Source organism: Musca autumnalis, unplaced genomic scaffold (assembly GCF_047663935.1).
Source record: "Musca autumnalis isolate F117 unplaced genomic scaffold, ASM4766393v1 scaffold_4, whole genome shotgun sequence".
NCBI lineage: Eukaryota > Metazoa > Arthropoda > Insecta > Diptera > Muscidae > Musca > Musca autumnalis.
In genome coordinates, this window is record NW_027411977.1 from 99,443,447 (window position 1) to 99,470,720 (window position 27,274).

Below are 27,274 nucleotides of genomic sequence, written 5' to 3' on the forward strand. Positions count from 1 at the left end.
CCCCTAAATTGAAAAAAATCGTGCTAGTCGAATTAAGTAAAAATTTAATTACACCTAAAATGCTCAATAGAAACTGAACTACGACACCACTCACTTGCTATTTAACTTTCGAAGGAGTCACACTCCTATTGCAATCATTTCGTTGTCGAGTCATACAAAAGGTAATGTTTCTCGTTCGCAGAAACCCTATACCAACAATAAACCGAAAATATATTTGAAACTGATACACTCGTGTTTGACTCTTATTTCTTCTCTTTTCATCCCTGAGCTATCGACGGTCAGTGGTATCACGCCAACATTTTGGTCCTTCGAGCCGGATGATACAACATACTCCACTACTAACTCTAGTTTAAGTTTGCTCGCGAATTAGTCTAACCCTGTTGCCTTGCAGATAGCGCGTCAAGGTGGGCGGCAAATGTATAAGTTCGATACATTGGTTACGCCAATGTATGCGTTCGATACTTTGTTTCCCCTTCCCAGCATTACAATTAACTACGTTAATTGGCCGCTCTTTGAGCCCTATGGGGAAATCTTCTCTGCACTTCTTCCAGGAGCCTTATTCGCCTAGTTCGGATTGTAGGAGAGAGTTTCGCTCTTTCCTACTACCTCTCCTGGAAGCCTTATTCGCATAGTTCGGATGCAGAGGGGCGCTTTCCAATGCTGCGGTCGTAGTTGTTGATCACGGCCTTTGATCGTTATTTTGCCCTCGGCAACCTCACTTGTTCTCTCGCATTTGTAGAATACACACGCATAAAGGTAAAGTCTTGTTTCTTTGAAACCCTTAAACTTTACAACAAAGATTTGAAAATAAACATACAACAAAATTACATACACAATTTGTTTTTATTTCTTTTTCTTTTTGGGTTTCAAACACTGGTATCACGCCAACACCAATTTTAGTATCATTTAGTACTTTTTGAGGTATTTCCAATACAGCCATCGGCGACCCGCATACCAATTTTTAGAATTCGTAAGAATTAAAAAAATAGTATTTTTCGTACACCAGGGTATAACCTTAAAAAATACCGTCTTATATCAATCAACCATTTATACCAACTGCGAATCTGATTTCTAGCTCTATCAGTTTTTCCAAGCACAATTTACATATCAATACATAATTATGAATTTCCGAACTCTTCCTAAAATTTCAATAATTCCTGCTAACACAATAACCAATTATATCAAATTCCGTACCATTTAGTACTTTCCATAGTATGCATTTCTAAATCTATATCCATATCTTAACCCCACACACGAACAGAGAGTCTAAAATCAAATTTTAGAATTCCAGCTCTGTTCCTGCACCCGATGCAACATTTAGACCACTTAGGTACTTTTCGTTAATTTATTGTACATACGTATTTCTTAATACACGTCCATATACCAACGTTACACACTACTACTCAGCCCAATTCCAAAAATCAAGCTTCCAGCACTATCCCTACACCCAACAGGAAATTGAGTACTATTTAGTAATTTTCGTATACTTATGGTACGTGTTTCGACAACCACGCATCTTTACCCTACACTGGCATTAATAAAAACAATAACAGTAATCTTAATTCCAAATCTCAGGATTTCAGTTGTATTCGTTCATCCAATACCAAATGATAAAAAACTAAAAAACCATTTAGTACTCTTCATACCCAAAAGCACGATTTTTCAAAACTTCTTCAAACCTTCACTTTAAAAGTAATCTTTATTCAAAATTGCAGGATTCCACCCGTTCGCTCAGGACCAAATTGGTCCATTCCAAAATTACCTCAATCCCACACTCCAACGGTAATCTTTATTCCAAATTTCGGGATTCCAGCTCTATTGGTTCACACAAATCCAAATTGCACCATTTTGTATTTTTCATACCCATAAGTACGAATTTCAGGATTCCAGCACTATCCGTTCACCCAAATCCAAATTGTACCAAATTTGGTGCTTTTTGTACACATAACTACGAATTTCAAAAACTTCCTCAATCCTACATTCCAACAGTAATCTTAATTCCAAATTTCAGGATTCCAGCTCTATCCGTTCGTTCAGATCCAAATTGTACAACATTTAGTACTTTCCGTATCCATAAATACGAATTTCCAAAACTACCTCAATCCTACGCTCCAACGGTAAATTTCAGGATTCGAGATCTATCCGTTCACCCATATCCAAATTTTACCAAATTAAGTACTCATAAATACGAATTTCCAAAACTACCTCACTCGTACACCCCGATAGCAATATTAATTCCAAATTTCTCCCAAATACAATTTGTAACAAATTTAGTACCATTCAGTACGTTTCGTATTCATAAGTACGAATTTCCAAAACATCCTCAATCCTACACTACGGCAGTAATCTTTATTCCAAATTTCAGGATTTCGAGCTCTATCCGTTCACCCATATCCAAATTGTACCAAATTTAGTACCATTTAGTACTTTTCGTACCCATAAGTACGAATTTCCAAAACTACCTTAATTCTACACCCCAATAGCAATCTCATTTCCAAATTTCAGGATTACAGCTCTATGCGTTCACCCAAATCCAAATTGTAACAAATTTAGCACAATTCAGCACTTTTTAAGTACGAATTTTTAAAGCTACCTCAATCTTATCCTCCAACATTAATCTTAGTTTCATATTTCAGGATTTCGTACACGTAAGTACGAATTTCCAAAACTACCTCAATCCTATACTCCAACATAAACTTAGTTTCATATTTCTAGTTCTATTAGTTCACCCAAATCCAAGTGGTACTAATCTGAATCCTACACCCCAACAGTAATCTTGATTCCAAATTTCAGGTTTCCAGTTCTAGCCGTTCACCAAAATCCAACTTGTACTAGATGTTACTTTGATTTTATTGGTATGTGACGATCTGTTTGTCATGGATCTTCTCTACAATTTGGCGTAGAGTGATTATTCTATTGGCTATAGGTTTTAGTCGTTCACACAATACACCCTACAGCACTATATTAGTCAAATGATGTATACGCCTTATCGCTATGTACCCACCGGTCGTGAACAGTTCGCCAGGCAGACCTCATATCCTGTTGCTTCATTACCCTGTATGCTTCGTTTTTCTCTTCACTTGCCTTACGACACTCTTGATCGTACCATGGTGATGGTTTTTGGTACCTAAGCTCACTACCATTTTTGCCCATGCAGAATCGATCGTTGTCGGATATTATATAATTAAGGCTGCCCTCCCAATTTTTGCATTAAAATCTCCTAGAACAATCTTAATGTCATGGGAAAGGCAGCTGTCATATGGTTTCTCTTGACGCTCGTAGAATATATACTCGTACATACATGTCCTGTTCATCTTTCAAGTGACCATAGAATAACTAGTTATTCTAGTGGTCATAGAATAACTAGTTATTCAGTGGGACATGCCCTTGCTAAAATAATGGGTAAGTAGTTACGAATATTTTTGCGATTTCTATTAAAGAAGATCATAATAAAATCTATTAAAGAAGATCATAACGCAATAAATAAATAAACTATAAAAATACAAAATATTGAAAAAGACTCAAATATAGAAACTCATTTATTTCAAAAAAAAAAAAAAATCATTTGTGTAAAAAACCTATGATTCATATGGGAAATCGTTGGGACAAATATACATTTGTAATTTCAATAAATTTAAAAAAGCCATAAACCGACAGAATTGTGCGTTTACAAAAGTATAAAAGGCTTGATAGAGGACACTCTCAGATATCTTACTGCGTTGTTCCATGTTGTCCCTTAAAAGTTCTGGTCCACTAAAATCGGAAAGTTATTAAAATTTAGTACTTCTCTACAAGTGGTATCTTAAGAAAAGACATTCGGACTCGGCGATAGGACTTGTGGTTTCCCAGCAAAATCATGAAAACCTAAAAAACCCTAAAAATGTGAACATGGCCGCGATTTATTTAAAAAGCTGTCCGGCGATTTTTACTATGGTGGATTTGTGAGCATGATAATACTTAAATTTGTACTGCAAGGATAGTTAAAAAATTAAACTTGAACTAAAATACCAACTATTTTTAATGACCTTTCTAATTTATCGATCCTAATAATATGGTTACCCTTGGCATTTGCTTTCAGACAATTTTCGAAGCTCAGAAGAGATCTTACGAAATAAAAAAGTCATTTAAAGCAAGTTTATAAAACGTTTTTGTTTGAATATTTCTTGATTTTATCTGAAAGTTCTTGATAACTTTTCCATGTTGAGAATTGAACCCACGTTCCTAATAAAGCGGGTCAAATTTGTTGTAGGATTTATCAGAACGTTCCATTTTACTAAACTAAACCAAAAAATTGCGCAATATTTGTGCGGGTAGTAAAATTTTTCAATTTTATTTGATTCAAACCTATTCTGATGATCGCAAAAATTTGACACTTTTTTGTAAATTTTTTATTATAATTGGGATATTTTCCGAAAATATGGCAACACCGTCAAGTTTTTTCTTGGGAATGTTGGCATAGGATAGGACTCTAAAAAACTAAATAATATGGATCTGTAATACGAACACATCAGAAGATACCTTAACATATAAAAAGAAAAAAATTCAAACCTATTCAGATGACCGCTAGTGTACATGTCCTGTTCATCTTTCAAGTGACCATAGAATAACTACCCAGCAAAATAAATTGGAAGTAGTGCAATGTAGACTAGTTCATTCACGGCGTGTTTTTATGCAGTTCAAACGGAGTCGTGAAAAAGGCACTCCATTCCTCACATTTTAACCGCATTTGGATGCAATCCAAAGAATCACATCCACTTGTCACATTTTAACAACATCCGGAGGCAGTTCAACGGAGTGGTGAAAAAGGCACTCCAATTCCTCACAATTTAACAGCATCCGGATGCAGTGAAAACGGAGTCGTGAAAAAGGCTCTCCGTTCACTACATTTTATTAGCAGTTGTTAGAGATCCCTACATGTACATAAATCAGTTTGTACATCTCTACAGGCAGTGGAATACATTTCCAAAAAGAGATAATCGTGTTAACATTTCCAAACATTTGTTAATACAAACTAAATAATATTTAATATGTGAACATTTTGCCGGTAACTCACGAGAAGAAAATTTCCCAATGGAGTGCTGTTGGAGTACATGTCGAAATCTTAACTGTTTGTTTGCGATTGAATTCAATAGAGAATTTTCATAATTTGTGTTATCTTAATAAAGTTATTAATATTTTTGTTTTACACAAATAATAAATGCATTTTATTTTGTTATTCAAAACACGTGCTCTGGACTGCCTCCTATTCTACCCCAAAGGGTCAGTTAAAATGCAATGCCAAAGGGTCAGTTAAAATGCAGTGCCAAAGGTTCAGTTAAAATGCAATGCCAAAGGGTCAGTTAAAATGCGGTGCAATGGAGTGCCTCTTTCCGGGGTCACTCCCTTGTAAAAATCATGAGAGAAAATGCATAATTTGATGCACTTCCAAATCACTTGTACATATCATTTAACTGCCTCTTGGGAGGCAAACTTTTCGCTGGGTAGTTATTCTAGTGGTCATAGAATAACTAGATATTCAGTGGGACATGTCCTTGCTAAAATAATGGGTAAGTAGTTACAAATGTTTTTGTGATTTCTATTAAAGAAGATCATAATAAGACCTATTAAAGAAGATCATAACGCAAAAATAAATAAACCATTAAAATACAAAATATTGAAAAAGACTCAAATATAGAAACTCATTTATTTAAAAAAAACAAGTAAGAACGGCGTTAAGTTCGGCCGGGCCGAACTTGTTATACCCTCCACCACAAGTTGTATTGAAGTAAAATGGAATAATGAGTTTCTTTTCGTGTATGAAGAAGACATAATACTAAATTTCGGTAAGATAATGTGACGCACCATTCTATGGGGGCTATTTCAAAACGTCGATCTATACCGACAAATTTCTGACGGAAAGTTTTTAGGCTCAAAGAACACTAAATACCAAATATCCTATATTTCGGTAAGAGAATGTGGCTAAAACTTAAAAAATACCGAAAATCAAGAAGTACGCTTCTATGGGGATATAGGAAGACGTGGACCTATACTGATAATACTTTTCTGGAATATTTTATAACTCTTGCAAGACGAAATTACGAATTTCAGCCATTTCGGTTGGATATTGACGTCACAATCTTCAGTATTACGAAGGTACCGTTCTATGGGGGCTATATCGAAACGTGGACCTATGCCGACGAATTTTAGTCAGAAATGGGGCAATATGAAAGCGTGTACTTGTACAGATATAATAAAATACCAAATTTCAGCCATTTTGGTGGAATATTGAAGACACAACCTTCGAAAAATACGAAAAATCGGAAGGTACCTTTCCATGGGGGCTATATAAAGGACCTGTACCGACAAATTTATAGGGGAAGTTTCAGTACCCCCAACGAAGTGTAAATACCAAATTTCAGCCATTTCGGTGGAATATTGAGGCCACAACGTTCAAAATACCAAAAATCGGGAGGTACCGTTCTATGGGGGCTATACGAAGGCATGGACCGATACCGACAAAGTTCTGGGGGAAAGTTTTATACCACCAGCGTAGATTAAGTACCATTTCGCATTTCGCTAAGTAGCCATTTCGGTGTGATAATGAAGCTAAAACCTTCAAAATACCGAAAATCTGGAGGTACCGTTCTTTGTGGGCTATACGAAGGCATGGACCGATACCGACAAAATTCTGGGGGAAAGTTTTATACCCCTAAAGAAGACTACGTACCAAATGTCAGCCATTTTGGTAGGATAATGAAGCTAAAACCTTAAAAGTATCGAAAATCGGGAGGTACCGTTCTATGGGGGCTATATGAAGGTGTGGACCGATACCGACAAAATTCTGGGGGAAGTTTTATACCCTTAAAGAAGACTACATACCAAATTTCAGCCATTTTGGTAGGATAATGAAGCTAATTTCGGTGGAATATTGAGGCCACAACGTTCAAAATACCGAAAATCGGGAGGTACCGTTTTATGGGGGCTATATGAAGGCATGGACCGATACCGACAAAGTTCTGGGGGAAAGTTTTGTACCACCAGCGTAGACTAAGTACCAAATTTCAGCCATTTCGGTGTGATAATGAAGCTAAAACCTTCAAAATACCGAAAATCTGGAGGTACCGTTCTATGGGAGCTATATGAAGGTGTGGACCGATACCGACAAAATTCTGGGGGAAAGTTTTATACCCTTAAAGAAGACTACGTACCAAATTTCAGCCATTTTGGTATGATAGTGAAGCTAAAACCTTAAAAATATCGAAAATCGGGAGGTACCGTTCAAATGGAGCTATATGAAGGTGTGGACCGATACCGACAAAATTCTGGGGGGAAAGTTTTATACCCTTAAAGAAGATTACGTACCAAATTTCAGCCATTTTGGTGGGATAATGAAGCTAAAACCTTAAAAATACCGAAAATCGGGAGGTACCGTTCTATGGGGGCTATATGAAGGTGTGGACCGATATCGACAAAACTCTGGGGGAAAGTTGCATACCCCTAAAGAAGACCACGTACCAAATTTCAGCCATTTTGGTAGGATAATGAAGCTAAAACCTTAAAAATACCGAAAATCGGGAGGTACCGTTCAATGGGGGCTATATCAAAACGTGGACCGATATATCCCATTTTCAATACCAACCATCCTGCATGTAATAAAAACTTCTGTACCAAATTTTGACTCTCTATCTTTAAAATTGCGAGCTGTATGTTGATTTCAACAGACAGACGGACGGACTAACGGACAGACGGACATGGTCAAATCGACATAGAATTTTATGCTGATCAATAATATATATACTTTATAGGGTCTCCGACGAATATTTCGATGTGTTACAAACGGAATGACAAATTTAATTATACCCTCCATATGGTGGAGGGTATAAAAAAATCATTTGTGTAAAAAACCTATGATTCATATGGGAAATCGTTGGGACAAACATACATTTGTAATTTCAATAAATTTAAAAAAGCCATAAACCGACAGAATAGAGCTTTTACAAAAGTATAAAAGGCTTGATAGAGGACACTCTCAGATATCTTTCTGCGTTGTTCCATGTTGTCCCTTAAAAGTTCTGGTCCACTAAAATCGGAAAGTTATTAAAATTTAGTACTTCTCTACATGTGGTATCTTGAAAGAAAAGGCATTCGGACTCAGCAATAGGACTTGTGGTTTCCCAGTAAAATCATGAAAACTTAAAAAAACCCTAAAAGTGTGAACTTGGCCGCAATTTATTTACAAAGCTGTCCGGCGATTTTTACTTGTTTGTAGATTTTTCTCTCATAATCAGCAGAAACTTCCCAGGTTTAAGCGGTTTCCATTTAAAGTTAGTTAAGGCGCACCGTACATGACACTGTTTTATAATGAGGCGGTGCAGTCAAAGCAGTCATTGTGAAAAAATGGTAAAACCTATCGTAAAGGTCAATCTTGTAAAGAATTTTTACTGCTACAACATTTTCTTGAGTTTCCAAGCAAAATCATGAAAACCTAAAAAACCTACAAATTTGAACTTTGACCGCGGTTTATTTAAAAATCCCTCCGGCGATTTTGTTTTTTAATTTTTCTTATTCATGAACATTGTAGTTTCAGAATACGCAAAAACTTCCAAGGTGTAAGCAACTTCTATTTAAAGGTTGTAAAGGCGAACCGTTTTCAGGGATGTTTGTGGTACAATTAAATTCATTATGTGGTAAACGCATTCTTCTTCTTTATTTACTCATCCGTTATCCGGATATAAGTGATCGTACCATTCATCTTTTTTTAATATTTATCGCATTTTAATTATTATCTTATCGTATAATGGTTGTCAGCTCTCTGTGTTTTGCAGCATTCAGAAGATCAGTTTCGTTGGTATAACCTGTCCAGTCCATGATATTTTTGAGCCAGGATGTTTCTTTCCTTCCTCTAGCTGGCCTTCCTTCAATTTTTCCCTTCAGAATTGCTTGTAAAATTATGTATTTGTTGTTCCTTAATACATGTCCCAGATACGCTATTTTGCGCCTTTTTATAGTTGTTATTAATTGCCGACTTATATTCATCCTTCTTAGTACTTCGTCATTAGAAATTTTAAACGCATTGCCCAGCATTTATGCTAACGATGGTATATAAACTTTCATAGGAGCAAAATGTGCCTCATCCTAATAATGGTCTTAGACCGCAAGTATGTTTGGACGAAATCCGTTCCAGACAATTTGGAGCCGATTAAGCAATGTCCGTCCGTCTGTCTGGCTGGCTGGAGCTCACGATAACTGTCGAACGGTTGAACCGATTTGGTCTAAAATTTGGTTTTCGTAATATTTTGTCCAAACTTAGTTAACGTTCGAAAATGGGCCATATCGGTCGACTCCCCCACAAAAGTTCAAAATTTTTCGCAAAAATTATGCGCACGATATCTCACAAAGGGACTTACCGATTTGGTCTATACTTTGCACATTGTAATATTTCTACGAGACATAGATCCGGTTAAATATGGACAGTTTAGGTCATCGTCTCGAATCGCTCTGATTTTCCTTGCAACATGTTGTTACCGCTGGTACTCCTGGTGGCCCTGTTTATAGTTATATTATGTTTTTCGTAGGCAAGTACATGTTTCCTCCAAAAGCTCTAAACTATATGGTGACCAACTGAAATGACAGGTGGTCGTGATATCTATCTAGAGGAATTACTCCCAAAATAAGAGCCACTTCCAAAATGGACTATGTCGGTCCATTCCTTTAGGTACATGCTTTTGAGCTTTAATCCAAATCCATATTTTGCCGGATCATACGCCCAAATTTTTGAAAAAAACTGTTTGAATTCAAACAGACTGATGGTATATCTCTGTCGGTAAAGCCAACTGCTCCTTTTTTATTTTACCTACACTTATTTTTAATGAAAGTAGTTCTGTTCCGACTATAGCCCTTGCTTACATATTTCTCGCCTGTATATTTGCCTGAAAAAAAAACTTAGAACGTATCTATATCTCCAAACATCCGACATGACTTAGTCGAAGGTCACACTAGCGACTTCAACATGGCGACTTCGACTTTATCGGCGAGCGGTATGAGGTAGTGAAACCGCTGTACATGGTTTTCTGTGTTTGTGATGTTGCCCCTTTCTATTATTCGTGTGACCAAGGACTTATGAACATTTGTGCATAACATCCGCATGGTGGTAAAACTTTATTATTCCTAAAAATACACTGTGCAACACGAAAATTATTAACCATATTCTGACACCATATGTTCTAGAAAGTTGTTTATTGAAATTTAAGGTAAATTTTTGTAGTTGAAGGTATCCTTAATTTTTGGGCGATTAAGTATCTTTGGACCAGAATTGGAGAAAAAATGTAAAATTTGAATATTTTCAAAAGTTTTTTGCTATTTTCAGCTTTAAGAAGCGTTCATAGACATTTCGCATGTTCCAGAAAGTTGTTCATTTATGTCTTTGCTACATTATTGTAGTTGGTTGTTTTCTTGAATATTGAATGGTTTAGTATCTGTGGACCAGAACCAGAGAAAACAGGATAAAAATCCCATTTGCTTTGTTATTTTGACCTTTAAGAACCGTCTATACAGAGTTCATATGTTCTAGAAATATGTTTACTGGGATCTGAGGTACAAATTTGATCGGTTTGATAGCTGCAGACCAAAACCCGAGAAAAAATTTTAAAAGAAATTTAACCTTGGCGATTTTTACCTTGCAGATGAAGTTTGATGGTTTATATGTGTATTCCTTAAGACAAGATCTACACCTTTGCCTCTGAGATAAATTCAAAATTCCCAACGGTTTTGAAGATATAGTCTTGAAAAATGGGCCCCTTTTTACATCAAAGCCTCAAACCTTTGGAGGCCTACAACCGCGAAAGTTGATGAGATAGGGAAAAAGGCGAGACACGTGTCTTCTCTTTTTTGGTCTTCTATCACGCTGCGGTGTCAGAATATGGTTAATAAAACATGACTCAAAAATTACACACAGTGATATAGAAATCGTTATATAAATTATTCATACATACATATATGTTAAATGAAAAACATTATAAAACATATAACTATTGTAATTTTCCTTTTTCTTTAGCCTAATTGAACAACATGATCGTGATCAACTTCTTGAAATGGTAGTTCATGCGTGTAAAACAAATTTACGTTTCTCTTTAGAGTCGGCATTTAAAGACCGCATGGAAAATCCCGGAGGAAAATTGACCGATAACGATTTGCGTAATTTATTCTTTGGCAATTACCTAGAACCAGATGCTGAACCCAAAATCTATGATGAATGTGAAAACTATAACAAATTGGAAAAATTGATGCATTATTACTTACGAGACTACAATGGGTTTTCCAGTACACCCATGGATTTGGTATTGTTTCGTTTTGCGATTGAGCATATATCGAGGTAAGAACGACAAACATTTTGTCTATATATGATAAGTTTTTAAGAAAACAAAGTCCGTACGACATTCCGTTCGTAACGTACAGGTGGCATTTATTGTCCGATTCAGCTGAAAATTGGGGAATATAATTTTTTTAGCCAATTTCAAGTATTTGCTGCACCAAACATGCTATATCAAGCTTTTTGTAGAAAATTAACTTATGTTGAAACTTAGGTATGGGGTATTGTAACTCGCGATCAGTTTTACTATACCATAACTTTTGACCGCATTTCGGTAAAATAAACTGTTTTAGCCCGATTCACCGAGGGGTTTCTTAAAATAATAATTTGAGCTGAAGCTGTGGACGTACTAATGTTAAAAAATCGGAAAAAATCGTTGAATTAAACGAGTTTCATTATGTTATTTTCCAATTAGTGGTTTTACAACACAATGTAGAGCATAATGCTCAAAGTAGAAGTTAAAGAGTACACTTCAGAGTTGAAGTTTCTAATGTATGATTTTTTAATATATCCACTGTATCTACCTCAAACGGATGCTGACATTTTGAAACCTGAAAAATGGGGTTTTTTGCATTTTTGCTCTAATCGAGACGCGCAGCTGGATTATAGTATTCGCGATTTCGCATTTTTTAATGTATAACATGAGGGTGTAGCCCTCACAGGATCACAGTAATCTGCGCCCAAACACGAAATTTTGTGCGTAAATTTTTCTCAAAAACCTATTTTTTTTGTTTAAAATTTACAAACGTCATTCCATTTCCGTGGAAACCCGCGTAAATTTAGTTTTTTTACGTTCTGAATCTAACAAGCCACGACGCGTAAATATCCACCCACTAGATCGGCGGATATGATACCCCTCAAATTTCGAAAATTTGCAAAAAATTATTTTGAAAAAATCGCATATTAAAACGCGTTTTGGATGTGTCAGTTCTACTTAAATAAATAGATCGATACGCGTGTTTTTAACTGTGCGAAAACATTGATGGATCGCATTGAAACGGTATAGAATGATGTATTTTTTAATGGTGATTGTTGAAATCGGATGCGCATAATATGTAAATGAACTTCGCGGAAATAGAATTTGACAAACTGTACATCAAATAAGAGGGATTGATTCGCTGTGTTGGAAAATCGGATGCGCATCATGTCATTTTCATAATTACGCGGTTTATATGCGTCTCAAATGTTATAATATTCAATATAACATTATTTTAACGTTATGCCACAATTGGTATTCCTTGTGATTTAATATAAGGTTCTAATAATATTATCCGATAGGAAAACTACAAGTGAGAAATTTGTTACAACGAAATATCATCATTATTGCGTGAAATTTTCACGAAAATGCCGAAGAGCTTAAACACTTTTTCTCCAACTTTTCCTATAAAACCATAAAAAAATAAAATTAGAATAATATGATTTTAATTTTTTCCTAATATTTTCTTCGTATTTTTGCAAATAACATGAATACTATAGTTCTAACCTTCACAACTTAGGTTTCATTTTATTCCTCAAAATGTCTGGATGCTGTTATATTTTTTTATATATTTTTCGTAAGTATGAGCGCTATTGTTTCAAAAATATGTTTGTAAAAACGTGAAATTATTTAACAAATTTGATTTATCGCGAATCCATTGAGACTTTGCGATTATTTTTTGCATCATCGCAAAGGTTAAGAATTCAGTTAACGATAATATATTAAGCCGCGATTTTTTTAGATTTTTTTCTAATTATCATAATTAAAACGGTCATATCTTTTGCGCGCAACGATCAAAGTTAGTAACGAAAACAGATTTAGAATGGAGATTTTTTTCTTAATCTATGTACCAAAAATCATTGATGTAGTATCAAACATTTTTTTGATTTTTTTGAAATGGAAAAGACAATTTTAGACATTTTTCCTGATATACTTCCGATTTTGATGAAATTTTGAGAAATAAATGTGCCACATTAATCGGAATCGGTTCAGATTTGGATATAAATCCCATATATATTTTCGGTCGATTTCACGTATTTGCTGCACCAAACACGCTAAACACGTATGATTTCGATTAAATATGGAATATGTGTCTGAATTAGGTCTAGAAATAAATGTGCCAAATTTTATCGAAATCGGTCCAGATTTGGATATAGGACCCATATATATTTTCGGCCTATTTCAAGTCTTTGTTGCACCAATCGCGCTATATACATATGTCCAATTTTGATAAAATTTGAACATAAATATCCCAAATAGAAATAAATATCCCAAATTATATCGAAATCAGTTCAGATTTGATATTTGAAGTCTTTGCGGCACCAAAAACGCTATATATGTCCGATTTCGGTGAAATTTAGAACGTTTAACTGAAATCGGTCTAGAAATAAATGTGCCCAATTTTATCGAAATCGGTTCCGATTTGTATATAGCTCCTATATATATTTTGGGCCGATTTCACGTATTTTCTGCACCAAACACGCTATAGACCTTTTTCTGTCCAAAGTACTATCTTCAACTTAACCAAAGTACTTAAAATAGTACTTTGGACAGTAAGCAGCCATTACTTCCTTTAATTCCATGAAGATGATTGGAGAATCCAATCGAAATATTGGAAACAAATAAAACTTGAAAAATAAAACATCAAGTCTTTTACTTAAAAAGCCTATAGCTTAACAATACAACAACAGAAGAAATCAACAAAAGGCATACTATTGAACGAACAAACAAACAAATCTCAAAAAATTATTTCCTGTTGCACGAATGAATGACCTTTTGCCTTTTATTGACTACTAGCTGAACCCGGTGCGTTTCGCTACCCCTTTAGATTGATATGCATTTGAAATTTTACGGATTTTTAAAATCAGATAGAAATAAATTCAAAAATTTAAAGTAAAGTATTTATTGTAATGCTTTAGGATATACAATGTTTTTTGTTTTTCCTTCAGGAGCGTAAACAAACAAATCGGCCGGTCTACCAACACGTGAACATGCAACGTAGAGCTGACCATGAGAAAAGCAAGAACATGCTAAATTTAGGCCGCATACACGAAGAGCCTGCCCTTGGGATTTATTTATAGTCAATGCAAATGTCAAACGTACAGGAAACTGCAATCTTTTAAAATTGAAGGGCGTTTCTGTTGCTATTAGAGGGATTCGAGGTAGAATTACATCTGAACCTATATACTTCCCAGTAATAATGGTTGCCTCAATTAAATAGTTATGTAGTTTTTTTACTGTTAACCTTGTACCATTGCAAAGGCGAGGTGGGTCTATGTTTCTTAATAAAATAATAGGAACACCAACTTTTAGCACTAAATAATGTGGTGGAAAGCCTGAAGATCCAACGAACTTAGGAATTCAACTGGATAGTTAACCGCGTCGTCTTCAGTTGCCACAGTATCAATGGATTTGTACGTTCGTGCATTTCCTGAAATTCTATTGACTGAAATTCTTTCAATATAATTTACCAATTTGCTTTGTAGACCAATTCCCGCCACATATTCCAAATTTCATTGAAATGGGCTTACATAGCGTGTTTGGTGCATCAAATACATGAAATCGGCCGAAAATATATATGGGAGCTATATGATTTCAATATAATTTGACAATTTTTTTTTTGTAGATCAATTTCCGCCACATATTTCAAATTTCATTGAAATTGGACAAACATAAGGTGTTTATTGCATAAAATACATGAAATCGGCCAAAAATATATATTGGAGGTATATCCAAATCTGATCCGATTTCAATATAATTTGGCAAACTAATTTCTAGGATCAATTCCGTCAAAGATTCCAAATTTCGTCAAAATTGAACATACATGGCGTGTTTGGTGTAGAAAATACATGAAATCGGCCGAAAAAATGTATATGGGAGCTATATCCCAATCTGAACCGATTTCAACATAATTCGGCATACTCATTTCTATATCAAATTTAGTCACACATTCCAAATTTCATTGAAATTGGACATACATAGTGGGTTGGGTGCATCAAATACATGAAATCGGCCGAAAATATATATAGGAGCTATATCCAAATCTGAACCGATTTCAACATAATTCGGCATACTCATTTCTATATCAAATTTAGTCACACATTCCAAATTTCATTGAAATTGGACATACATAGTGGGTTGGGTGCATCAAATACATGAAATCGGCCGAAAATATATATAGGAGCTATATCCAAATCGGAACCGATTTCAACATAATTTGGCATACTCATTTCTGCAAAAAATTTAGTCACACATTCCAAATTTCATTGAAATTGGATATACATAGTGGGTTGGGTGCATCAAAAACATGAAATCGGCCGAAAATATATATAGGAGCTATATCCAAATCTGAACCGATTTCAATATAATTCGGCATACTCATTTCTACCACAAATTTAGTCACACATTCCTAATTTCATTGAAATTGGACATACATATTGGGTTGGGTGCATCAAATACATGAAATCGGCCGAAAATATATATAGGAGCTATATCCAAATCTGAACCGATTTCAACATAATTTGGCATACTCATTTCTGCAACAAATTTAGTCACACATTCCAAATTTCATTGAAATCGGACATATCTAGCGTGTATGGTATATCAAATACTTGAAATCGGACGAAAATATATATGGGATCTATATCCAAATCTGAACCGATTTCGATATAGTTTGGCACATTTTGTTATAAGCTACGTTCCGTCACGCATTCCAAATTTCATGGAAATCGGACATATATAGCGTGTTTGGTACATCAAATACTTGAAATCGGACGAAAATATATATGGGAGCTATATCCAAATCTGGACCGATTTCGATATATTTTGGCACATTTATTTTTAGGCAATCACACATTTCAAATTTGGAGTCTGTATCTGTAACCGTTCTATAGATATTTGCATACAAAGTTTAAATTTTTTGGAGGTACCTCCGATTCTGATGCTATATCTCCGGATCAGATCGGAATTTCGAAACTTTTTATGGCCTATGTTACTTTCAGGCGATGTAGTAATATACCCTGAAAATTTCAGCAAGATCGGTTCAGCGGTTTTTGAGTCTATAAATTTCAAACAAACAAACAAACATACAAACATTTTTCTATTTTATATATATAGATAATAACTTTTATTCCATTTTAATATTGAACGAGGTCCCGCACAAACCACTTTTAATTGATATGATATGTATAGACTTTTGTCACAACAAAACCAATTTGGCCAACCTGTGTGATGTATTCATTCATATGCGTTCATTCCGTTTCCAAAATTTGCATAACATTTGTAATTCTTCTCCCCAGACAAACAAATCTTTTTCACTTTAAGAATGGTTTGCAGGATATCCCTTACATTTACTTGTTTTCTTTTTTCACAATTTGTTCGGAAATGTTCCGTTTTTTTTGTATTTTGCAGAGTTTCGCGCGTTCTACAAATGCCACGTGGTAACATTTTAATGGTTGGCATGGGTGGTTCGGGGCGTCGAAGTTCTTGTCGACTGGCAGCTCACATTGCTGATTGCAAGTTGATGACCGTGCAAGTGACAAAAACGTACACACAACAAGATTGGAGAGATGATCTAAAAAAGATATTGATGTCATCCGGATTCAGTATGAATCATACCGTTTTCCTATTTTCCGATTCACAGGTAAGGTAAAAAGCATCAAGCGATGACAAGCAACTATTTATGTATTCCATTCATATGCGAGTTAGGAAACATTTTTTGTTCCTATATTTTTTTGTCGTTAGACAGAAGTTACTCGTATTTTGCATATGTCATATGCAGAATACAATGTGTACAAATATAATATATGTTAGACCCTAGAAATTAAATAAATTAAATTTGGACTTATCGGAGATGGTAACTAAAAATTAAACTAAGTAATTGTGAACTTTTATATTTTAGACATTTTTTGTTATAGTTACAAAAATTCTCAATATTGTCATAAGGGACTGAAATTCTGATACATGTTGGTTTAAATTGTTATTCCTATACTGATTGATTTCATGCATAAATTTTGATCCGGAATTATTATTACTGTCTCAACGTCGAGGTTGAAGGTAAAATATCAAGGATTTTATAAGATAAGTATACGAGACCAAAGTCGTTTATTTTACGTCTTGCTGTCCATTTAAAATCAAATATTTTTTTTCCCTAGACGTATTGGGATACCACTAGTAGGGAACATTAAAATTCTTCAGACAACAAATTCAATACAAACAAGTTAACAATCATTAATCATTAAGTTCTGGCTGGGCCGAACTTTTTATACCCTTCATCATTAAACATTCTGAACTTTTATGATATAATTAATTCTCACTATTTTATGTGGAGATTTTTTGAACACTGGGAACCTCAAATACTTATTACTAACTAATTCGGCCTGGCAAATTCGGGCGATACCGTTATATTTGGGTTATACCACAAGGCGCGCCATCAATGTTCACAATTTGTGATAGAGAAGTTTTTACCCATTCGGAACGTCCAATGCTGCCCGAAAATTTAGACCAAAACTAAAAAAGCCTGAATTCGGTTCTACCGTTAAATAGGACCCTACCAAAACGTTGACCAATGTTGAATATTTTTTTTTTTTTTTGGGAAGATTTGTGACCACCGCAATATATACTGAAATTACCTAAAGTCGCGAGGTACCGCTGTATAGGTGCTATAAAAAACGTGGACCGTGAATGCGGGGAATTTACATGGTGACAAGTTTTTGTGAAAAATTTTAGCTTCAACCCTTAAAATACCGAAAGCCGGTAGATACCGTTATATGGCCTATGTACCTACTTACTTTTCATCTCTACATCCACTTGTTTGCGCCATCTTTTCCTTGGCCTGCCAATTCTGCGTGCACCGCCAAACGGTTCGTATTTATACGCTTTTTTAGCGGGTTCATATTCGCCCATTCTTATGATATGGTCTAGCCAACGCAATCGCTGCATCTCAATACGTTTAACTATATTGATGTCGTTGTATAGCAGATACAGCTCGTGGTTCATGCGACATAGATATTCACCGTCAACGCAGATTCGTCCGTAGATCTTTCGAAGAATTTTTCTCTCAAACACACCAAGCACTGCCATGTCTGCTTGCGCAAGTATTCAGGCTTCGGAACCATACATCAGCACGGGTAGTATCAGTGTTTTGTAGAGCGTTATTTTTGTTTGACGAGATGTGACTTTGTTTTTAAACTGCTTACTTAAACCAAAGTAGCATCTGTTGGCCAATACAATTCTTCTTTTTGTTTCACAAGTGATATCGTTTGTTGTGTTTACGGAGGTGCCGAGGTAGACGAAGTCTTTTACTACCTCAAAGTTATGGGAACCAACTTCCACAGTTGGTCCGATCTCAATGGACGCATTGCGCGTTGACTCCATCAACTTGGTCTTCTCGCCGTTTACCGCCAAACCCACTTTAGCAGATTCTCCATCGACCTTCATAAAGGTATCTGTTTCTTTTACTGATCGTCCCATGATGTCTATATCATCAGCATAAGCAAGTAACATGTGGCTATTGGTGTCGATTGTGCCACTTCTTTTGACGTTTGCTTTATAATTGACAAAAAGGTGGTAGGTGTCGATATGCATCTCTTGGGTCTTCTATGGTGGACTTGCCAGGTCTAAAGCCGCATTGGTATGGACCAATTATCTCGTTGACCATAGGCTTTAGTCGTTCGCACAATATCCCTGACACGATTTTGTAGACAATAGGGAGTAGACTTATGCCCCTATAGTTAGAGCATACAGTCTTATCTCCTTTCGTGTGGACGGGGCACAGGATACTCAGGTTCCAATCGTCGGGTACTCGTTCTTCCTGCCAGATGGTGCTAACTAGCTGATGAATACACCTTATCAGCGTGTCGCCTCCCGTTTTGAACAGCTCGGCTGGAAAGCCATCGGCTCCTGCTGCCTTATTATTCTTCAGCCGATTTATTGCTGTCTTTACCTCATCTTGGCTGGGCGGTATACAATCAATAACATTCAATACCATCTTCTGGGATTGGGTCTGCGGTATCTTCGTCGCCTTCGCTGCTATTGGATACCAAGAGTTTTGAAAAATGTTCTTTTCATATCCTGAGCACCTTATCTGTACCAGTTACCAAATTACCTTGCTGGTCTCTAAAGGATGATGTGCCTGTACCAAAGCCATCAGTTTGATGCTTGACTCTTTGGTAGAATTTTCGGACTTCATTCTGGTTCCTGTACATCTCGATTTTTCACATTCCCGCTTTTCCATCTCCCCTTTTTCCTGCGGAAAATACGTTTCTCTCCTCTCCTTTTTCCACGATATCTCTCTCGTGCGGTACGCGTTGCTACGGATTCTAAAGTAGCCCTATATGTCGCATTTTTCTCTTCGGTAGCAGCACGACACTCCTGATTATACCATGGATTCCTTGGTGGATGTCTCTGGTATCCAAGTATGGATTTTGCGGCTGTTTGCATGGAGTGGGCAATACTTTGCCATTGCGCTGATATGTTATCGGGATGAGGAGTTGATAAGGCAATTGAAATATGCTGTATCTATCTGTTGTGATTGCAGCTTACCGATGTCCAACTTTCGTGTTGTGTCTGTTCGTACTTTGTTTGCTACGTTTAACCGGGTGCGTACCTTTGCTGCAACTAGGTAGTGGTCCGAATCAATGTTTGCGCCTCGGAACGATCGTACATCCAATACGCTCGATGAATGTCTTCCATCTATCACAACATAATCAATTTGATTTCTTGTTTTTTGATCTGGAGACAGCCAGTTGCCCTTATGAATATAGAGATGCTTAAATCTGGTACTGCTAACTACCATGTTTTTTGCCGCTGCGAAGTCTATCAGCCTCATGCCATTGTCAGATGTTTCACCGTTGAGACTGAATTTTCCGATTGTTGGGCCAAAGATAGTTTCCTTTCCAATTTTGGCATTAAAATCGCCTAGAATAATTTTAATGTCATGGGCAGGGCAACGGTCTTTGGTCAGTTCGTCCTTGTCTTCAGTGGGAGCATGAGCGCAAATAAAGCTGATGTTGAAGAATTTTGCTTTTATTCGAATTGTAGCAAGTCTTTCATTCACTGGTGTGAAGCTGGAGACCAGGTGTTTTAACCTCCGACCAACTACAAATCCGCAACCAAATTCATGCTTTATGTCATGGCAGCTACAACACAGTGCGTCACCTTTAGGTGTTGCTGTGACGCTTTCCCATTCCATCGTATTTCCTGTATGGCAGTAATGTCGGCCTTGTACTTTTCAAGTACATCTGCCAATGCGTAAACTGCACCTTCTCTATAAAGAGTGCGAACATTCTAGGTGCAGATTCGCAAATCATGGTCCTTAAAACGTATGCGGGGTTCACCAACTTTTGAGGGATTTTTTCTTTTCTTTTGTTTTTTTTTTCATAGTAGGCTGCTTTTTCTAGGGGATGGTTACTAACCCTGCGCCCAAACCCAAGCTTTTAACGTTCTTATACCCCAGTTACACTAAACCGGATCAACTCACTTGGTTTGGGTTTCAAATCTCAATTCAATAGCGCATATGCCAAATAAATCCTCATAAAGTTGGTTAACCCGGAAAAAAGTGTTATGGGTGAACGCGCGGCACATTTTAGCTCACTACCTTTAACGGGTGTTAAAGGCAGCTACCCCTGGTGACAACACGGGGAGGTCAGTGTCCATTTGAAATGAAGGTCAGTGTCCAAGATAAATCGTAGACTTTGCCATCCCCTACGTCACCCACGTGGACCTAAGTGTGTTAACAATTTTTGGAGAAAAGTTTCGTGATTTCGGAGAAGCTCAAATGTCAGTTTACGGATAGTTCAGTCAAAAAATGTAGATTAAATCTTCAAAATACCGAAAATGGGGAGTTACCGTCATACGGGGGCTATACCTAGGGTAACCAATATTTTTGGATGAAACTAGAGTACATATACGAGGGCCGCTACATAAGTTTTTGGCCTAGACAACAATACGTGTGGCCGTGCGCCATTTCACATTTCCATTGGAAAGCTTGACATTTTTTGCATAAACGTACTCAGTACAGTTTGTTTACATCGACTTGAAACATCAATTTACCAAAGAATGGAATTTACTTTTGCACACTTTTCAACGTTTGAGGAGGATTATCACAGTAGTCGTAACTACTTACAAAACCCCCTACTAACCCATTATTTTAACAAGGCAAGTTGCACTGAATATCTAGTTATTTTACGACTACTAGAATAACTAGTTTATCTATGGCCACTAGAAGTTGAAAAGTAAGTTAAAAAAAATATATTCTATTTATAGAATATTTGAGTTGGTATTTGTTTTTAGTTTCAACACACATCATATTCTTATTATACCTTATTCCGCTGTCTGCTGGATTTGATCTTGCGAACTTTTTAGTCGGACACACACGCTCTCTGCCACCGTACTCATAACATAGTCAGGAGTAACATAAGTAGTTATTTTTGTTTACATTACTTTCTAATGGGTTAAGTAATGACTAACGGATCTGAATTTTTGCTGGGTTTAAATGGTAAATTAGTTCACATCGGATTTTTGCATGTTTATTCCCTCCACCATATTATAAAGGGTAAAACTCTAAGTCGGTATAACCATGTCCGTCTATCCGTCCGACTGATGAATTCAAGATACAGCTCGCAATTTTTTAAATAGAGCTTTGTAATTTGGTATAAAAGTTTCTATTACTCTTAGGATGTTTGGTATTGCAAATGGAAAATAGTGCACTATATCGATCCATACCTTCAGGTGAACTTCAATCCAAATATATTATTTTGTCGGAAAGTGGCAAAGGGCGTTAAGTTCGGCTGGGCCGAACTTGTTATACCCTCCACCATGAGTTGTATTGAATTAAAATGGAACAATTAGTTTCCTTTGGTTTATGAAGAAGACTAAATACAAAATTTCAGCAATTTCGGTAAAACAATACAAAATACCGAAATTCGGGAGGTACCGTTCTATGGGGGCTATATCAACACGTTGATCTATCTGGCGGAAAGTTTTTAGCCCAAAAGAAGAATAAATAAGAAACTTCCAACATTTCGGTTAGATAATATGGCTAAAATGTAAAAAATATTGAAAATCAAGAGGTACGCTTTTATGGGATATAGAAAGACGCGGACCTATACTTATAATTATCTTCTGGAATATTTTATAACCCCGTGGAAGACAAAATAACAAATTTCAGTCATTTAGGTGGGATATTGAAGTCACAACCTTCAGAATTAAAAAAAATCGAGAGGTACCGTTCTATAAGGCTGTATCGAAATGTGGACATATACCGACGAATTTCAGTCGGAAAGGTTCTTACCTCCAACGTTTACTAAATACCAATTTTCAGTTATTTCGGTGGGTTGTTGTGGACACAACCTTAAAAATACCGAAAATTGGGAGGTTATATGGGTCTATATGAAGACGTCGACCTGTACGTACAAATTTCAGGTGGAAACTTTAATACCACCAACGAAGAATAAATACCAAATGTCAGCCATTTCCGTGGAATAATGAAGCCACAATCTACAAAATACCGAAAATCGGGAGGTACCGTTTTATGGAAGCGTGGACCTATACCTAAAAATTTCAGGTGAAAAGTTTTGTACCCCGACAAAGACTAAATACGATATTTCAACAATTTCGGTGGAATATTGAGGCCACAAACATCAAAATACCGAAATTTGGGATGCATCGTTCTATGAGGGCTATACGAAGCCGAGGACCTATACCGACAAATTTAGAGGGGAAAGGTGAACACCCCCAACGAAGACTAAAGGCTAAATTTTAGACATTTCGATGGATTATTGTAGCCATAACCTTCAAAATACCGAAAATCGGGAGATAGCGTTCTATGGGGGCTATGGACCTGTTCTAACAAATTTCCGGAAGAATACGATGCACCCCTCGTGAAGACTAAATACCAATTTTCAGCCATTTCGGAGCAATATTGAGGCCATAACCTTCAAAATACCGAAAAACGGAAGGTAGCGTTCTATGGAGGGGTATTTTGCCACCGTTGAAAAGTGTTTTGATGTTGCCTGGCCGGGGAATCGAACCCACGACTCTATGTGTGCAAGACGGGTGTGCATACCATTACACCACGGTGGTAGAAAGTATAGAGGTCTTATTAATAGTGGTTTAAAATAAAGCTGTATTCATTAGTTAACATATTCTACTCCGGGTACGAATAAGTGGTGGAGGTGCGGCGGAACCTAACGCAGTGACTACTTGATTTTTTGATCAATATTGAGCAAAATCCTCATATTTTTTTACATTATATAATATTTCTTAAATTTGGCATATGGCTCCTATAATGATTCCTATCGAAAATAACGAATATTAGTTAAAAAACTAAAATTGAGTATAATTGTATCTACGTTCTGTATATCTTATTTACAGGCAACTGATGAAGGATATATTGAAGATATTAATGGAATACTAAATTGTGGTGATTTGCCCAATCTGTATCAATTGGAAGACAAGGCAACTATTATGGAAAATATGACTAACATAGCCAAACAGTTGGTAAGTGAGGAATGCTATGTTTCTGGGAATTGTATACTGTAAAATGATAAGCTTTTGTCGTAACTTTACCAAATTTCAATTTATTTTATTTCCGGTTACCACAAATAATCAAACTCACACGCACTCACACCATACATGTGTATTGCACCAAACACTGACATGGAATAAAACCGTTCATATTTCCTAATTTGTGGCGCACATTTCAAATATTGCCAATGGATGATGTTGAACATCATTCATTCTTGCTGCGTATCCGTTGTTGATGATGAATGCCTGACAACTCGGATGGTGATGTCGATTCTCAACTTAATTTTAAACTGAATTTTAAAAACGCATTGGAAAAACTATAACATCATCCTCTTACCTTTCATATAAAATAACTGCCACCAATTGAAGGGAAAAAATATTGAACCAATTCCAAGTGAAATGAATGCATTCTACATAGAACGTGTGCGTGAACAATTACATGTGGCATTGGCCTTTTCACCCATTGGGGAATCATTTAAAGAGCGAATTCGAATGTATCCATCATTGATAAACTGTTGCACAATTGACTGGTAAGTACCGCCAACTATACTATACACAAAAATATACCACACATTCCTTTTTACTGATAATAAAAACAGAAAAAAATTACTAGACCGCACAGTGGATGCGCCCAACGACAAAAATCAAAAATTGATGTCATCGTTTTAAAAATTTAAAGATGCAAATCGCTACAAAACATTCCAAATTTTTCGAAACTCAACTTATGTTTCCCATTTGTCGCGGTTCTTAGGGAGAAAAAGCCTCACAAACATGACTAATTTTGAAGAAAAACATGTATTTAAAAATGAGAAAAATAGTTACAAATATTCCATGTGCCTTAACAGAAGTTGAATCATGTAGTAAATTGTCTAAGCTTCATTTCTCTAGTTATGAAAATTCCTCTAAATTGAAAGGCTTGCCAAATATTTTGGTTATAATATCGAATGAAAATATTTAATATAGATGTATGGATTTTCTTAAAGTTTTAGTTACTTTCCAAAAATACGCAAGAATGGCCACTAGTACCAAATTGAAGCCTAGCGCCTGTAGATTTCAAAACTGTATAGACTTTTTGCGGAAATTTGTGGCTTTGGCAGTTTTTTTAGTTGCTGAATTTATATTTTTTGGAATATTTTTAAGTAATTTTATTATCCTTTCTTACATTTAGTTTCAATATAATGTTTTTTGTGCTATTGGCGATTTCTATTATCATCAAATTAGAGCTGCAATGAAAACTCGCTAAAGAAAAAAGTTTCGGGTGTATTCACTTTAACAAATAATATATCTTCTTTGGGACAGCCCAATGTTGGGCCACGCTACATTACTTACTTACTTAGCTGGTCCATTACAGAACAATTGTTCCATAGACCGAACTATGAAAAGATCTCCAATTCTCTCTGTTTCGTGCTTCGCTTTTTGGAATACCGTGCCTTGTCATCTCTTCATCCTCTTGTTTGCGCCATCTATTCTTTGGCCTGCCAATTCTGCGTGCCCCGCCATGTGGCTCAAATTTATACGCCTTTTTAGCGGGTTCATCATCGCTCATTCTTATTATATGGCCTAGCCAACGCAATCGCTGCATCTCGATACGTTTAACTATATTGATGTCGTTGTATAGCAGATTCAGCTCTTGGTTCATACGACGTCGATATTCACCGTCAGCGCAGATCGGTTCGTAGATCTTTCGAAGAATTTTTCTCTCAAACACGCCAAGCACTGCCTTATATGCTTGCGCAAGTACCCAGGCTTCGGAACCATACATCAGCACGGGTAGTATCAGTGTTTTGTAAAGCGTTATTTATGTTTGACGAGTTGTGGCTTTGTTTGTTAAGTGCTTACTTAAGCCAAAGTTGCATTTGTTGGCCAACACAATTCTTCTTTTTATTTCACAATGTCGTTTGTTGTGTTTACGGCGGTGCCAAGGTTTAGTATATTCGTCTTTTACTGCCTCAAAATTATAGGAACCAGCTTCAACAGTTGGTCCGATCTCAATGGACGCATTGCGCGTCGACACCATCAGCTTGGTCTTCTCGCCGTTTACCGCCAGACCCACTTTAGCAGATTCTCCTTCATAAAGTTATCGGTTACTTCTTTTACTGATCGTTCCATGATGTCTATATCATCAGCATTGTGCCACTTCTTTTGACGTTTGCAGGATGTTGAAAAGGTCACACGAAAGGCTGTCTCCCTGCCTGAAACCTCTTTCGGTACAAAACTCTTCGGAGAGGTTCTTTCCTAGTTTAACTGAAGATCTTGTGTCAGTTATAGTCATTTTACAAAGCCGAATGAGCTTTGCGGGGATACCAAATTCAGACATTGCTTGGAATACCTTTGAACGTCGCGGCCTTCGAAGGCTGCTTTATAATCGACAAAAAGGTGGAAGGTGTCGATCTGCATCTCTTGGGTCTTTTCCATGATTTGCCGCAGGGTAAATATCTGGTCAATGCTGGACTTGCCAGGTCTAAAGCCGCATTGGTATGGTCCAATTATTTCGTTGACCATGGGCCTTAGTCGTTCGCACAATATCCCTGACACTATCTTGTAGGCGATAGGGAGAAGACTTTTGCCCCTATAGTTAGAGCATAAAGTCTTATGTCCTTTCTTATAGACGGGACACCAGATGCTCAGGTTCCAATCGTCGGGTACGCGTTCTTCCTGCCAGATGGAGCTAACTAGCTGATGCATACACCTTATCAGCGTGTCGCCTCCGGTTTTAAACAGCTCGGCTGGTAGAACATAAGCTCCTGCTGCCTTATTATTCTTCAGCTGTCTTTACCTCAACTTGGCCGGTTGGTATACATTCACTACCATCTTCTGGGATTGGATCTGTGGTATCTTCGTCGACTTCGCTACTATTGGATATCAACAGTTTGGAAAAATGTTCTTTCCATATACTTACCACACTATCTGTATGAGTTACCAGATTACCTTGCTGGTCTCTACAGGAGGATGAGCCAGTTACAAAGCCATCAGTTTGATGTTTCACTCTTTGGTAGAGTTTTCGGACTTCATTCCGTCTCCTGTACATCTCGATTTTTTCACACTCCTGCTTTCCCATCTCTCTCTTTTTCCTGCGTAAGAGATGTTTCTCCACTCTCCTTTTCTCCCGATACCTCTCTCGGGCGCTACGCGTTGCTACTGATTGTAAAGTAGCCCTATATGCCGCATTTTTCTCTTCGGTAGCAGCACTCCTGGTCATACCATGGATTCCTTGGTGGAGGTCTCTGTTATCCAAGTACTGATTTTGCGGCTGTTTGCATGGAGTGGGCAATGTTTTGCCATTGTTATCGGGACGAGGAGTGCTTTGATTAAGCAGTTGGGCCAGTTGAGTGGAATATGCTGTGGCTATCTGTTGTGATTGCAGCTTACCGATGTCCAACTCTCGTGTTGTGTCTGTTCGCACTTTGTTTGCTACGTTTAATCTG

At 36.7% G+C, this 27,274-nt stretch overlaps 1 protein-coding gene across 1 annotated transcript in view; it reads left to right on the forward strand.

Moving 5' to 3' along the window:
- The window catches only part of Dnah3 (dynein heavy chain 3, axonemal), a 389,565-nt gene that overhangs the window by 94,955 nt on the left and 267,336 nt on the right, over positions 1–27,274 (forward strand). The window contains exons 10-13 of the mRNA XM_073981508.1: positions 11,033–11,350; positions 16,734–16,965; positions 23,697–23,822; positions 24,219–24,379. Of these exons, the coding sequence (XP_073837609.1) occupies positions 11,033–11,350; positions 16,734–16,965; positions 23,697–23,822; positions 24,219–24,379 (837 nt within the window). The remainder of the gene's footprint in view (positions 1–11,032; positions 11,351–16,733; positions 16,966–23,696; positions 23,823–24,218; positions 24,380–27,274) is intronic.